Source organism: Balaenoptera ricei, chromosome 7 (assembly GCF_028023285.1).
Source record: "Balaenoptera ricei isolate mBalRic1 chromosome 7, mBalRic1.hap2, whole genome shotgun sequence".
In the NCBI taxonomy this organism is placed as follows: Eukaryota; Metazoa; Chordata; class Mammalia; order Artiodactyla; family Balaenopteridae; genus Balaenoptera; species Balaenoptera ricei.
Genome location: NC_082645.1, coordinates 73,934,051 through 73,951,411, shown reverse-complemented (window position 1 = coordinate 73,951,411; position 17,361 = coordinate 73,934,051). Strand labels below are relative to the sequence as shown.

Sequence of the window (17,361 nt, the reverse complement as noted above, 5' to 3'; positions counted from 1 at the left end):
TGAAGACTAAATAGATCCTTTGGTGTCACAAGTTGCCTAATATGGAAAAAAAGTCTAGCAATAAGAGTCTTACACGTTGTACTTTTGTTATTAATTCTCTCTACTACACTACCTGGTGACCAGTGGAACAGAAAAAGTAATGGCCTAAAAAGTGCTCCAGGTATAAACACCACACTGCATTTCAAGAAGCTATTTTTATGTTTCTGATATAAAGAGGATCTGGAGTGGTAGCCAATTCAACAATAGTGGAGAAGCAAAAGGACTGCAATCTCCAAGAAGGAAAAAGTATACAGAGTTTGGAAAAGCATAATCAGAATTACAAGTGCTCAAAATCATCTTTAGTCACAATATAAATTTCATTGGAAATTTCAAATAATATTAGAGAACAGGGTGAGATCTTTTAGATCAAGAGGAGTGAGCTTAGTCAACAGACTGACAAAGAGACTGATTAAAAGCAAGGAAATTCAGACTCCGACTCCTGAGCCCAATGTTTCACCTTCCTATAAAAACTCTAGCTCCTTATGACAATTTTTTTTTACTTTTAACATCATTACTAATATAGAGCTGCAGTTCTCACATTTTGGTATCCATCAGAATTACCTTGTACAGTCTGTTAAAAATGAAGGTAGCTAGGCCTGACCCAGACCTGCTGAATCAGAATCGTTAGCTGTGGGGTCTGCATCTCTGTTAGAGAAGCTCAAGTGAGCACCTTTTGACTAATAGTGACTAAAAAATGCAGATTTCCAAAATCAAATATTAATCATTACTGACCAAGGAAGATGAAAACTAGTTCTTAGGGAGAAAGATAAGCCTGTTGACTGCATATTCGAAATTTCTTTACATTAATAAAATTGCCTTCATTTTGCTGTCATCAAACAGCACCGTATGTCTACAAATTTTAACACACATACACACACACCCACACACTTTTTTAACAGCCTAGGCTCCCCAACCCTCTTTGTAAAAGCTGGTCAACTTCCTATACATACTTGATCTGCATGGAGCGTACTCAACAGTCTTTGTACCATCCTGAAGAAAGCATGTTCCAACAGGCTCTCTCTCCTGTTTCATTTCAGTCCTCCAGTGGTACAGTGGGGCACAGGCCTGAAATCAAAGGGGGTAGTCCATGCATAAAAGTTCTCTGAAAAAAATTAGTGTTTCGTATAATCTATACTACCTCAGATTACAATATCCCTTTATAAGCATTTCTAAAAATTAATCAAACCTATCCTTTACCTTAAATTCCTTATCACAGTAGTGGATAAAGATTTTTAAAGTACTCTTCTCATATGCTTCTAAAGGCCATATTTGTAGTCTAGGTTTTTTTTTTTTCAAAATAGCAAAATCATTATTTTGAGTAGCACCTTTCTTGATGACATTAGGTGCTAAACTGAAGGGCACAGACCAAATCAATATTTTAACTAAATAACACTCTCATGTGTGTAGAATATATCCCTAAGTTATAAAGCAAATAATTTATCAAGTAAGAAGAGAGTAAAAGAATTTGCAGTGCTTATTTTATTGACTTTCCAAATAAACTATGACCTTTTTGCTTTCAGAGTTATAGACTTCAACACCATGTAAAAGTGGTAGAATGCATGTTTTTTAACAGCACAGTAATCTACCAAAGTATAACAATTTAATTTGCTGGAAAAAATTCAATGACTTTTCTATAATATCCTTTGAAGCAAAACATTTTAATACAAACACTGCAGACAACACTGGGCTATTTTATATTTACCCTAAAAACTGAAAGTAAGAAATCACTGCCACTTCTCTACATGTACCTGATGTTCCAGAGTGGAGTATTTGCCACTTCTGCATATTTTTGCTTCTTTGTACCTCCTTCTGCCTAGAATGCCACCATTCTCAACCTCTCCCTTCGCCTCCAATTGCTAAAATTTGACACATCCTTTAAAGCTCTGCCGAAATTTCACTTCCTAAACAAATCCTTCCCTGATGCCCCACAATCCGATGGAAAAAAGAAGAAAATAGTAAATACTCTGCAAGTAGTTAAAATAGGGAAGGGCTCTCTGAGGAAATGAGAGTAGAGCTGAAATCAGAATGACAAGGAGCCAGCCCAAGTGAAAAGCAGTAAGATGAGCATAAGACAGGCAGAGGGACAAACACGAAGGAACTAACTGAAGTGACTTGGTATGGAAGGAATAAAAAGACTAGTTTAGCTACACACGTGAGGTGGAGTGAGATGATGCGAAAGAGACAGTCCAGCTCTGGTGACTGGATTATGCAGATGCTTATAAAAACCAGGATGAGCATGAGATTTTTTTTTTTTTTTTTTTAATTTATTTATTTATGGCTGTGTTGGGTCTTCGTTTCTGTGCGAGGGCTTTCTCTAGTTGTGACAAGCGGGGGCCACTCTTCATCGCGGTGCGCGGGCCTCTCACTATCGCGGCCTCTCGTTGCGGAGCACAGGCTCCAGACGCGCAGGCTCAGTAATTGTGGCTCACGGGCCCAGCCACTCCGCGGCATGTGGGATCTTCCCAGACCATGGCTCGAACCCGTGTCTCCTGCATTAGCAGGCAGGCTCTCAACCACTGCGCCACCAGGGAAGCCCAAGCATGAGATTTTTACCCTGAGAGTGATGAAAAGCTGCTTGACTGTTTGAATCAGGCAGGCGAAATGCCCTGCTTCACTCTGGTCCTTCTATAAAGAATGGGTTGTAGCTGGGGCAAGAGAGGAAGCAGAGAGATGAGAACAGCCCCTGCACTGACCCAGGTGAGGAACGATGGTGGTTTGGTACAGGGCAGAAATAGCGGAGATGATGATTTATTGAGGGCCGTGGGATATATTCCGGAAGCTGGAGACAGAACTGACAGGGCTTGCTGGTGGATGGGGTAGAGAGTCGCGCCTCTAAGACAGGGAAGTTTATATGGAAATACTTATTTTTGTGGTTTTTCCTTTGTGATGGAGGGTAACAGTTCCATTTTGGTCCACATCCATTTTGAATAATATATGAGACATCCAAATGGAAATGTCAAATTGGTAGTTTGCAAATACAACTTTAAAGATCCAAGGAGAATTAATAGCTAGAGCTATAGATTTGGGGATTATGATATATAGATTGTATTCAGAGCCACAGGATAGGATAGGAGCAGCTAGGTAAAAGGTGTAGTTGAAGAAGACAAGGGGCCCAGAACAAAGCTCAGAGACACCTCAACATTTAGAAGCTGAGCAGAAGTAGAGCTATTAAAGGAGATGGCAAAAGAGCAACCAGCAGTAAAGGGGAAAACCAAAAAAGTACAGAGTCCCAGGAGCCAAGGAAAGAAAAGTATTTCAAAAAGTATGGGTCAAATGACCTTGTTGAATGGTTTTGAGGGGGCAAGAAAAGTATTCTTGACCTGCAAGCCAAGGATGACCTTGCCCATGCCTACCTGAGCCTGACAGGAGGGGTTGGGAAGAGGATGGGAAGTGAGGAAGTGGAGACGGTTACTATAGAAACCACTTTCAACAAGTCTTTGAAAAGGGGAGCAAAGGAAGGGGACTGTAGCAGAGGGGACGATGAGGCAAAGGCAGGGGTGTTTTATTCGTAAGGAGAGGAGGTACTAGGGCACTTGCTTAAATCAAAGGCACACTATTCCTAAACCTGGCTGGATAGAAACAAACTGATGGGAACCATCGAGTAGGGCAAAAAAAACCGGACAATGTAGGAATGAAGGTGAAAGTAGCAAAAGCCAAGTCTGTGAAGGGTGAGAGAGAGGGTATCCTTAGAAGGGGTGGCCTTTGATCAGAGCTAAGTTATCTGATTAAACGCTCTGCCCTTTAGCACACTGAATTTTACTATCAGCTTTCAAGCAAAAAACTTCCTGTGTTCCCACATAAATTGAATAAAGTTAACTTATTAAATATCTAAAACACTTACCAAAATTTTATCCTGTTTTGACCTCACAGATGCTCCAAACCACTGATGGGACTTAAACTCCAACGGATCGTCCTTGGCATAATCTCTATTGCCTAAAATGAAATTAAATTAAGTTAAAAAATAATTTTAAAAAAAAACTGTGAGGGGTGAGAAACAAAATATTCTTACTTAGTATAACATAGTTTCTTTCAATCCAACCGGGTTTATGACTAGTGTGCCTTTGATTAATCAAATAGTAACACTGGCTATTTATCTCATATACTTTACACACACTGGGGATTTTCAGCTAATCAGAAAAATAAAATACAGGATGACTTAGAAGTGTCTCAGATTTGTTATTAATCCTACCAATTATCATAATGCAGATGTGAAAAAGTAACAGGAAGTGAAATTTTCCAGTTGCTAAATTGTAAGAAAATTAACTATTAAACACTTATGATTACCTTCTGTACTCCCAAAAGTTCTTTCTGTGGCATGAAGATATTTACAAAAATAGAAGGCTATGAAACACCTTTATAGAACACTAGCAGTAAAAGACTAAGATCTTACCAATGACATTATAACGTGAGTCAGAATCCAGAAGACATGATTTGGCTGGTTGGAAAAAGAATTCGATTTGGCACACTACATGCAAACATTTATTTTTCAGCCTACATTATTGAGGAAATTATTCCTGATATACCAGGCACTCATGTAAAGCACTGTAGATTTAAAAAGAAAAAGATAAAAATCTTTTCCATGAGAAAGCTCTTGATCTGGTCGATGAAAAAATTACAGAAATATATGCATAAAGTATTTGGGGAAGGAGAGACTATTTTTAAAGTCCAGTCTGTTCCTCTTAAAATCTGTTTATAATAATCATTCCTTATAAACATATATTTCAATAACTGTATTGGACAAATACATCAGACAAGTGTCAATTTTAAGAATGCCAGACAACATGTTAATATCATCAAAAGGTTTGGTTAAATCTACTCCCTAAACCCCACCCATCTAAGGTAGTGCTTATGGTTATTCAATTCCATTCTGAGGACTTAAGACCAATTGAAGAGTTACACATAATTAATGATCATTTCAATAATGCCAGACGTCATCTAGGCAAGATGCAAGGTTAACAGTTAACATATTAGTTGTACAATTCTTTGAACATTTTCATTGTTTTGCAAAAAAATTTTTAATGTGTCAATTTCCAAAGTCCTCTATCTGTAGTCTAAACACCACTCTGTTTTTTGTCAGTGGTCACAAAGGCACCATTTACTAGTAAAGGGAGGGAGGAAGGAGGAACAAACTAGCTAGTATATGGCCTTTTACCATGTGAATCAAGGTGCCCCAACAGTAGCTGGCTTGCCTTTGAAGCCTATGTTCACATGCCGACCTCACACATCAATGACCTATAGATCACCTAACAGTTCACGTGCTCCCTTACATTTCCCATCCTCCCATAGTTAGATTAAAGCCACATAACTCATTTTTATCAATAAGCTAAGAGCAGAAGTGGCATGTGTCCCTTCCAATTCAAGTCAGTTAAGAGTGGATATGAGTTCAGTAGTCATCAAGGAAATGCAAATCAAAACCACAATAAGATATCATCTCATATCAATTAAGAAGGCTATTATCAGAAGATGTGGAGAAAAGGGAACCCTGATACACTGTTGGCTGGCAATGTAAATTGGTGCAGCCATTATGGAAAACAGTAGGGAGGCTACTCAAGAAATTAAAGACAGAACTATTGTATGATCCAGGAATCCCACTCCAGGTATATATCTGAAGGAAATGATACCACTACCTTGAAGAGATCTCTGTACTCCCATGTTCACTGCAGCATTATTCACAATAGTCAAGGTGTGAAGCAACCTAAATGTCTATGGCCAAGTGAATGAAAAAAAGAAAATGTGGTATATAATTAAAATGGAACATTATTCAACCTGAAAAAAAGAAATCCTACCATGTGCACCAACATGGATGGACCTAGAAGACATTATGCTAAGTGAAATAAGCCAGACACAGAAAGACAAACACTTCATTATATCACTTACATGTGAAATCTCAAATTGTCATTTCATTTTAAAAAACAAAATAAAACAAAAACAGTGGATATGTATTCTCCATGTTTTCTTTCTCCCAGCCTTGAGGTTGAAAGAATAGATGGTGTGGAATCCCTTAATGGAAGCAGCCTCAGTCCAAGTTTCTAAACCACCAAGAATAGCCAAATGACCCACACAAGATGATGATATGAGCAAGAAATTATCCTTTCTTAAGTGATTGATATCTGGGTATTTGTTTGTATATTAAAAAAAAAAAAAAAAACAACCATGTTGCTACCGCAGTATAGCCTAGCACAGTTTGAGTAATATATGTTCTAAAAACAAAATGCTATATCCAAAATGGACTAACCTACAACTACAAAGAAGCTCAGCCCTTGGAAGAACTGGATTCAATTAATAGTTTTTTCAAGGATTTTAGCCATAAAAAATATGCTTACAAGTTATTTAATAGGATTTTTAAAAAATTCCACTGCAAGCTAACTGTGTTCTCTCACTGTGTTACTGGCTTTCTATTCTATTCTTTTCTACAAAGGAAATAAAGGCATTTTCCCCCCTTACATTAATGAAGCAGGAGAAATACAGTATGACAGTGAAACAGTCGGTGCTTGGAGGGATTCACTTCTATTCATTGTCCCTTGAGACCATAAGCATCATGATAAACTCAGGTAAGCTTAGCCTGAGGGAACTGACTTTATGATCTAATGTATCTGAACAAAAAGTACAGCATTATCACAACTGCTACCTCCTGCTTCTGCTTTCATTTAAAACAGCCTTTTCAGCAAGACCCTAAAGATGTCAAAGCAGAAGCAAAACTTTTCTATATTAGAGGAAATCTTCCATGAACGAACGTACCATATTAGAGAGGTGGTACTCAAATTAATTTAAGACTCCATGTATTTCCTCATACTCTAAAACTTCGATTCAGAAAAAAAAGAGAGATGTAGGGACTTCCCTGGTGGCGCAGTGGTTAAGAATCCACCTGCCATGCAGGGGACACGGGTTCGATCCCTGGTCCGGGAAGATGCCACACGCTGTGGAGCAACTAAGCCCATGCGCCACAACTACTGAGCCTGCGCTCTAGAGACTGCGTGCCGCAACTACTGAGCCCGCATGCTGCAACTACTGAAGCCCGCGCACCTGGAGCCCGTGCTCCGCAACAAGAGAAGCCACCGCAATGAGAAGCCCATGCACCGCAACGAAGAGTAGCCCCCGCTTGCCGCAACTAGAGAAAGCCCACGCGCAACAACGAAGACCCAACGCAGCCAAAAATGAATAAATAAATAAATAAATTTATTTGTTTTAAAAAAAAAAAAAAGACATGCAGACCCAACATCACTGTATTCTTGCCAATACAATATTCCTGCCTACAAGACACCTGGTATAGTTTCCTCAAAAATGTCAATGTCATGAAAGACAAAAAAAGTAAGATTCACGATTAAAAGAGAACAATCTATGGCAACCCAATGCAAGATGTGATACTTGATTGAATCTTGTGTCTGAAGAAATTTTTCAAGTTACAACGGACTTTATTAGATAACAGTATTGTAATAATGACATGTTTCTAGTATGCGATGATGATAGTACTGTGGTTATATAAGGGGAGGTCGCAGTTATGAGGAACTGCCTGATGAAGTGTTTTGAGGTAAAGTTTCACAATGTCCGCAAGAATACTTGAATCTAGGTGAAGGGTATATTGTTCATTGTATTACAGTTTCAAATTTTCTGTAAGTTTAAAATTTTTCAAAATAAATGTACAGCAGTTAGCAAGTACAGATATTATGTACTATAAGGCCAACAACAGAATATCTTCTGTTTCTCTTTATTTGCACTCTTTATTATATTTACTCTAATAATAATCATTAAAAATATTTCAAAACAAATGAAAACATAAAACACAAAATAAAGCCATATGTAAAGATGAATCTAAATACCACCATCCCGCCATAAAGAAATATCCTCTGCTCACATTTTGGTGTCTATTCCTAAACACTTGTTTTAGGAATACATGCATATCCTTTTATGCAAAGTAGATATTTTAAGCCAATATTAAAAAAAATTCAAGCTATTACTATATATATAAATGTATATACTTTTTTCCCTGTAACAACATGTCAATAAAAGTAGACCTACAGTACCGTTTACATTGTTGTTGAGTACAACATTATACAGCTGTACAGCAGTTTATTTAATCAACCCCCTGTATCTCCTTCAGTTTCAAGTTTAGGAATATTTCTATTTTGATTTAAGAGACTTACATATTCCCTCAAAGTCACATCTACTTCCTCTTCCAATATACACGGAAGTTCATCATAAGCTATCTGAGCATGAGCTCTTTGCTAAATGAAGATGATAAACCTTCTGGAAAATGGTATGTAATATAGAATATTATTCTAATGGCTACGTTTTCATCAAGATTCCAAGATAAACTTATTTCTATATGTAAGAGTTCCCTTACCCTGAGTCCCCAGTCCCTTATACAAGCCCTGCTCATTCCCACCTGTAGGCCTCTGTACCCAAGGGCCTCTGACCTAGAAAACCTTATTGCTTCCATGTTTGATCCAAACCCTAACTGAAAAGTCACGTGTAGCTGTCCATGACCCCAACGCATGATGAAATGGTAGTCTGCCCCTGAAGGAAATATCTGATACAAGGGACAGTCATGGGAACAAGTAATTACAGTGGAGCAATGGTAGAGGACTGTGTAAAGAGTACTGGGAAAAGGGTGGCAGAGTACAAGTGAGAGAATGCCTTCTGGGCCAAGAGAAGATCCTGTGCAAAGAAACTAAGGAGTGGATATTCTTGGATTTTTTAGAGACTTGTGAGTTGCTCACTGTGACTAGAGAAAAGGGTCTAGAGGGGAACAGTGGTCAAGAGCTTTCATGCAATGCTAAGAGTGGACTTCGTGGCATTTTTGAATTGCCCTCTATGCTAAGCAATTTTTCTTCAATTATATTTCTGAAAGGAGGAAGAGAAGTTTCCTCTGTAAAATGTTATCCCATTCTCTTCCTACTACTTTGAAAAACTGCTTCCATAGATTTTTTTTTTCCTAAACAAATGGACTTTTCTCTAAATTTGTAAGTGGTGGCATAGGACGCTGCTATGCATGGTCAAGTAGTATGTGCTTCTCATTGCTACCATGTTCTATGTCCTGTTTTTTAAAAAAAAGCATCAAAAACATCCCTTACCATTATGATTATGGTTACCTGCCTTTGTGGACATCAGGTTTAGCTTAAGCTAAAAAAATGTCCTGGAAAATAAATAGAAATTTTACATATATTTTGGTTTTATTTTTATCATCAAGTATTATGGAGCACAAAAATCCATAGTTCTTACCAATATGGCAAGCAATTTACCCACAGCATTTAAGAAAAATGAAGCAGCACCAGTCAAGGGTGAAAAAACATCAGGCAATATGGCTCTTTTTGATTAAAAAGTACATTTGAAAAACCAAGACAACAGCCATATCTTATAGCATCAAGTGATTAAAGGTGTTTTCAATTACATTAACAAACACAAGAAGTCAAATGTATTTGGCTATAACGCACTGGCATATATTGGTATCCAAAACTTAGTCAACAGTTTTCCAAAAAATATGTTATCACCCATTGCTTTGAACGCCTTCAGCTTCAACAGGGTCACAACCTCAAATTACCATCTTTTTAAGAAGTTTGCTCAATGGGAAGTTCTTCTTTACCAATCAGAACTTTTTTCCCAGAGACCAAGTCTTAAAATACCCAATTCAACCTCAGAGAGAAGTTTCACTCAGAGGAAGTGTGAATAGAGGTGGGTGGGGAGAAAGAAAAGGAAAGCCTGTTCTCCAAACACACTGACAAGAAGTTCATTCATGACCTGGCTGAAATTGGCAGCTAATCCAGGGCGCATGACGGAAGTAAATATTTTGAGTCACAGCCCTGAGTCACCATTTCGAGTGATGCCGGAACTCCCCAGGTTGCTTGGACCATGCCACCAACCTTGAAAGGGATATAGAATACAGACAACAGCAGAAATTCCAGTGCTGAAGGAAATGCTTCCTCAGGGAACAGTCAAGAAAGAACAACGATTTCTGTCCATAATTCTGTAAAACACCTTGGAATATTAGCTCTGATCTCCCAAGTAAATTAAAAGCAAAAAGAGTGTCTCACACAATGGCAAAATTGAGAAGAAATTGCCCCGTATTACATAAATTAACGTAAGACTCCATACTATCACTTTCAGAAATTCATAGAAGAAAATGCTGCTAGAGAACCTTAAAGTTAATTAGCAAGTACATCACCAGAGACTTGAAAATTTAACATCTATTTTGGTCGGCTTTTAAACTTGCCAGTTGCACTTTATCAGACTCCCATGATGGAAGACTTCAGGACAGAAGCATATTGGGTAACGCCAACTGTCATAGCTTTAGACTCTGCCCGCTGATTAGTAACCACCAACTCCTCTCATTTTTTTCTCATTTCCTCCAAGTGTTTGAAAAGACACTGTCGAACATTCAACTTGCTGGAGAATTACAGGAGATGCCTTTTTTTAAAGACAAAGTTACCTTATCACCCTAAAGCTACATTTTTTTGTTTCTTCTTTTCATGCCTAAAGAATATCCTTGGGAACAACAAGACGACATCACCTTTTTTGAAAAGGCCAAAGGCCAGAAGAATGCCAAAACATTAGAAAAGCAAAACAGTAAACTTTTATTTGGAAGTGACCTGTATTTAGTCATTCAGCTCCCATTTGTTACTTTACAAATAATGATGTAGGTCCTCAGAGAGTTTATATTTTGCCCCAAAAAAGTGGCTATTAAAACAATGTAATGTACAGCATGGTGACTATAGTTAATAATACTGTACTGCATATTTGAAAGTGGCTAAGAGAGCAGATCTCAAAAGTTCTCACCACAAGAAAAAAATATTTCGTAACTATGTACGAAGATGGATGTTAATTGACTTATTGTGGTCATCATATTGCAATATATAAAAATATCAAATCATGATGTTGTATACCTGAAACTAGTATGTCAATTATACCTCAATTAAAAAAAAAATGCCATCCCATATTCACCCTTTAATAAAATAGACAATTTACAGGCTTCCTTAAGCAGCTTTTTACCTCAAACATCACTTTTGCTCAGTCACACTTCCTATAACAAATTTGCCTGAAAGAAAAATCTCCCAATATGGTTTACTTATTTATGTGAAAATTAACAGGACAGAGAAAGAAATCTCTTTGATCATTCATTTAAATAAATAAATCATGGGTAACTCCTATGTCTAAATGCATGAAATATAGCAGTTAAATGAGACAGATAAGGTCCCTGCTTTCAAGGGAGAGAAATAATAAACAAGTACATAAGATATTTTCAGAGAGTTACAAATACTATAAAAGAAATATGAGAGAAAATGAAAAAGTAGTCAGACAGCTGCTAGTATCATGTATTTGTAACATAATGCTATTGTGAAATAATGTATTTCATTGACTCAGAGCTGCAAATATTCAGATATCAACATCTTTGAAATATGAATGTGTATTACAGTCAATGGTGACATAATTGTAACTAGCAGCATTTTTCAGTAGTACCTAAATAGCACATTTTAACATCAGTGGGGGTGTAATTGGGCAGTGGCTGGCAATGAACATGAGGTTTCTTTTTAGAGAGTGACAGAAATGCTCTGGAATTAGATTACAATAATATCTGCAAAACTCTTAAAATGTACCCTTAAAACAGGTGACTATTATGATAAATTATATCTCAATAAAACTGTTTTTAAAAAATGACAAACTTGTCAGGTAGAAAAGTAGCTGCCACATAACAGAAATGCATGTATTTAATAAAGGCTTTTTCAAAATTAACAAAAAAAATAGATACATCAGAAGGGACATAGACCAAGAATACAAATAGACAATACAAAACAAAAACACAGAAAGAGCTAATAAACATATGAGAAAAGACTTAACCTCATTAGAAATCAGAAATGCAAGTTAAAACAAGATAAATGTTTCACCCACCAAACTAAGAAAGATTATATCAAGTTTGGTTCAGAGATAGGTTGTATCGATGTTTTCTTACTTCGCAAATATCTATCAAATGTACGTTAAAAAACACACATCCCTTTGACTTCCAAATTTCATTTTTAGAAATTAATCCTAATAATTTAAAATATGAACAAACACTTAATAAACATGTTCAAAGCACTGTTATAATAGATTTTAAAAACAGCAAAAAAAATCTATCTCCAACACAATAGGACATAAATTGAGTAAATTATAATTTTACATATTTATACACACAGACGCACACACACACACAAACAGTATATACAAAGGCCACAAAGTACGTGCACAAACACGTTATACACACCCATCCAAATATATCTTATGGCTATTGATTTCCTGGGTGGTGGGATTTGAGAGATTTTTATTTTCTTTTTGCCCCTCAAAGTTATCTCATTTTTTCAATCAATGAATATGCATTATTTGCATGTTTTAAAAGGTAAAAAAAAAAGTAGTGTGGATACGTATCCAATAATCTTCACATACAAAAGCTTAGTTACAGCTTCCACATCCCCTTTTAATTAACTTTATTTACATTTTCATCTCCCACACATAAAAGAGTTTTAGTTCATGAAATTCAAGAACATTTAAATTGAGCAAGCTCTTCCTAGCAATTGTTATAAGCATTATTCTTCCTATATTCAATAACCATTATACTTCCTAGTACTCAAACTACTAGAGTAGAATACAGTGAAAAATAATTCATTAAAAAAAATCAAAATTCCAGATATTACTGAAGATCAAAATGGAGGTTAATAACTTCTTTGACTTAGTAAGAAAATACCGTTTCTTAATTTAAGAAACTCTGAAAGACAATATGCAGTGGTTAGGTATCAGTATTAATGCAAGGATGATTTGCTGTATAACTTTAAAGTGTCTTTAAATGTCTCTAGAAGCATAATTGCATTGACTTAAAATAACAAGAGATAAAGGTCTCTAAATCCAGTGTTTGGGTCCACAGACTACTGAAAAACTAATCACTTGAGAATCTAAAAATAAGTTCTGAAATCACAGTCTATGAACATGAGAAAGTGATACTAATTTACCTAGAGCTATCCAAAAACATCTTGTATATAAAATTAGATATAACTGTTTTCTAAAAGCAAACAAGAAGAGTCAGAAAAGTAGAGCCAGAGAAAATATGATGAAGCTCATTTCATTGGGGACTGGTATGTATTTATTTATTGAATTATTACCACCACAGGGAACAGAGAATCAAAATCTCCCTCCCTTCCTTCCGTGAGCAATTCTGATGCTTCTCATGGAATCAGCACAAAGAATACAGGCCCTTTGAAAACACCCACTGCTCCATCAATGCTGGTTTGTTTCCTCCTAGTGATGAGAAGGAAATGATCCTGAAAGCATCTAACATTTTAAAACAAAAACTCTTTACTAAAGTTAAAAAAAAAAAACGCCAAGTCAATGTTAAGTCTTAAAATAATGGGTGTGAGTCAGGTCAAAACGGGCCAGGAAGAGGATGAGTTTAAAGGAACATATGAACTCAGTTCTGGTAAAACATTTAAAATGTTAAAATACCAACTAACTGCATGAGTTAAAATAACAACTAACTAGTAATAAAGGAATTGGATTAATTGATTTCTAGGTTGCCTGACAGTTCTCCAATTGTATAATTCTCTACTGGAGAACAACAGATTATATCAGGAGAAACAGTTTCATTAAAAAACATACATATATATAATTCTTTAGTATAAATTTATTTTGTATTAACAAAGAGAAGGGAGACTATTTTTCTCTGTGTTCTTTAACTTTCTAATTTGCAGGACTGTTGCAACTGGACAGATATCTAGACACCACTCTGAAAGACAGAAAATTCATCTAGAGGACAAAAGCAAACTTAGGAGGCTGTTTTTCAGATGGCCTGATTGTTTTAATTGCAATGAGTTGGCAACTGTATGGCAGAGAGGCCAGAGAGCAGCTAAGTTTTCTATTTTCTATTAAATACAAAGCACAGTAATATCCAGAAAATACTCCACAGCATTTTTCTTGACTGGAAAATTGGCACGGCCAGGGTTTGCCCAGCCTACGGCCAAGCCCTTATGGGAACAGGTTATAAGTGTTCCAGCAAGCCATTTCGGTGGCAGGGCAGTGATGTGACTTCTGACCTTCTCTAGAACAGATATTGTTGGTGAGAGGTGACATCCATTCACTGAATTTGGAACATAAACATAGGCGCTTCTCCTTTTATTAAGGGACGTATTTAACAATCATGCAGGCAAGCTCGTCTTTCTACACAAAGAGACTTTGACCGTGCCAGGTGCTACATGTTCTCCTCTGTCAGTGCACATCATCAGTCTATCTTTTGAGAAAAGACTTACTGTTAAGAAAACTGGGCAAGGGTCAGTCTGTTAGTAACATCTGCTTCCTAAAAAAGGAAAGCATGCTGCAAGGAGATTTTCCCAAATGCCACCATAACAGAGGTTACGACACAAACCAAGATATAATCCATTTAAGAATATCCACGATTATCTTTAGTTTTTTTCCTTTTCCATAATCATTCACTTCCCCACAACTGTAGTATGGGCATGATGTAAACTATCCTTTCTTCATTTGTACACTGCTTCATCGCTTATAAAGTACCTTCATAGACATTATCTCCTTAAATCCACATGACAAACTTGAAGGGTAGGTATTATGCTTATTTGATAGATGGGAAAAACTGAGGCTGGCAAACTTAAATCACTTGCCCAAGGTCACATCTAGTGCGTGTCAGAGGTTGAATCTGAGCCATCACCTTCTAGTTTGCATTCCCCATAACCACAGAGCCAAAGCAAAAACAAGAGAGGGAACAAGGCCGACTTACATAAGCATGGTTGTGCCTAAAGTAGCTTATAGTATAACCAATATCAAACAAAATATTTAAAAGGGCACTGTGGTAACAGAATAATCCCCCCCACCCCGCCACCCAAAGATGTCCAAGTCCTAACCCCTGGAAACTTACATTTGAATATGTGACCTTACATGGCAAGAGGGACCTTGCAGGTGTGATTAAATTAAGGGGCTTGAAATGGAAGGTTACTCCAGATTTTCTCGGGAGGTCTGATATAGTCACAATGGGGAGGCAGAAGAGTCAGTGTCAGAGTGGTGTAGCCTGAGAAAGATTCAACCAGCCACTGCTGGCTTTAACAACGGAGGAAGGGGCTACAAGCCAAGGAACGTGGGTGGCCTCTAGAAGTTAGAAAAGGCATGAAAACAGATTCTTCCCTAGAGCCCCCAAGAGGAATGCAGCACTGCAGACATCTTGATTTTGGCCCAGTGAGACAGCTGACCTTCAGAACTGAAGACAATAAATTTGTGTTGTTTTTAAGCCTCCAAGTTTATAGTAACTTGTTATGACAGCAATATGAAACTAACTGAGGCATGAAGACAAAATTGAGATAACAGACTACCCCTAGCCTGCTACATAAATATTCTTGATATTGTTTTGCATACCAACAAATCTGTACCAACGAACTGTATTTTGCATAATACAGTTTTAGAATATTTTTACTTCCTAAAATACATAGATCATTAATCCTTAAACTAAAGCAGATTTGCTTAAGTTCTACTTTCCCGCATCTACATTCAGATAAATTGTGTTTTCTACATGACAATCATCTTTTTTTTTTAGGAGTAGGGGAATAAGATACAAACTACTATGTATAAAATAAATAAATAATTAAATAATTCTCTACTGGAGAACAACAGATTATATCAGGAGAGGGGAATAAGATAGGAGTAGGGGAATAAGATACAAACTACTTTTTTTTAGGAGTAGGGGAATAAGATACAAACTACTATGTATAAAATAAATAAACTAGGGCTTCCCTGGTGGCGCAGTGGTTGAGAATCTGCCTGCTAATGCAGACGACACGGGTTCGAGCCCTGGTCTGGGAAGATCCCACGTGCCGCGGAGCAACTAGGCCCGTGAGCCACAACTACTGAGCCTGCGCATCTGGAACCTGTGCTCCGCAACAAGAGAGGCCACGATAGTGAGAGGCCCGCGCACCACGATGAAGAGTGGCCCCCGCTTGCCACAACTAGAGAAAGCCCTCGCACAGAAATGAAGACCCAACACAGCCAAAAATAAATAAATAAATTAAAAAAAAAAAAACTCCATCCCACACCACAGTCTTCAATAAATAAATAAATAAATAAATAAATAAGCTATAAGGATATACTGTACAGCACAGTGAATATTGCCAATATTTTATAGTAACTATAAATGGAGTATGATCTTTAAAAATTGTGAATCACTATGTTATACACCCGAAACGTATATAATATTGTAAATCAACTATACCTTAATTTTTTTAAAAAAATCATCTTAGTACAAAACAAACAAATCATACTCCAAAATGATCTTTTAATTTTCACTAATTCAACAATGTTTCAAAGTCCAGATTATTCTGTCAGTTTAGGGAAAATTCAGTTTTCAGCCATTATGCAAACCTTGGTTCAAACCTACAAATTTTGTGGAGTCACTAGTTGAAGGGGTTTAAAAATCCAAGTGGGCAACTAGTATTTTGAAGCAAGATATAATATTTCAATCACTATACAGGCATGTAAAATAAGACACTAGGTTTTCCTTTTTACATCCTAGTTGTGGTTTTCTTTACATATTACATCAAGAAAATCAGCAGGAAAAAGAAAAAGAACACAAATCATACAAAAGGACACAACTAGAAATGTAATAAAGTTTATGTTTAGAAGTTAAAAAAACAAAACAAAGAAGACAAGCAAAAGTAAAAAGCTTGAAAGAAAATTAACAGAGAGCATGTTTGGGCACTAAGTTTCACAAATCCATGAAATAAGAAATTTTAGACTGAGGTTTCCTTTTGTTCCTTCAGACTCAGTAATGCACAAATACCATTCAAAAATCAAAGCACTAAGTAAGCTTACCATCTTGGATTGAATTTTCTGCTAAATTAAACTGTTCATCACAGAACCCTACATTATCCCTTAATTGTTTAAAAGGCATGTCTACAATATTTTGGAGATATCCATATGATAATATTCATTATTTCATGTAACTTGCATAATTCTACCAAAAATAATGATTAAGAAAATTAATAGAATGGGTACTGAAAGTGTTACTTTCTCTGTAATGTTCACATCAAATCTACTTAGCATGGCAAGGAACCAAGATCTACCCACTGAGCTCTAGGTCCTTTTATTTTTAATACAATGCTCTTATGTGTGTTAGGCTTGATGGTGAATTTATTTGATTGGACTGCTGGTTTAGAATATCTTTTTAAAGTTCATTTAGATCCTCCCTCAGTTTACTTCCAGCTTCATTTCTCAACATGCTCTCAACTCCCTCACATTACACATATACATCTTATAGATAGATGCATATATGCAGGTCACATGGAATTATTGATTTTCCTTCATAAACAT

The 17,361-nt window shown here is 36.6% G+C and overlaps 1 protein-coding gene across 2 annotated transcripts in view; it reads right to left on the bottom strand.

Moving 5' to 3' along the window:
- Positions 1 to 17,361, bottom strand: part of ITGAV (integrin subunit alpha V) — an 87,802-nt gene that overhangs the window by 50,130 nt on the left and 20,311 nt on the right. For both annotated transcript variants that reach the window (XM_059928288.1, XM_059928286.1), the window contains exons 3-4: positions 3,881 to 3,972; positions 990 to 1,104 (exon numbers count right to left, since the gene is read on the bottom strand). In XM_059928288.1, coding sequence (XP_059784271.1) covers positions 990 to 1,104; positions 3,881 to 3,972 — 207 coding nt within the window. The remainder of the gene's footprint in view (positions 1 to 989; positions 1,105 to 3,880; positions 3,973 to 17,361) is intronic.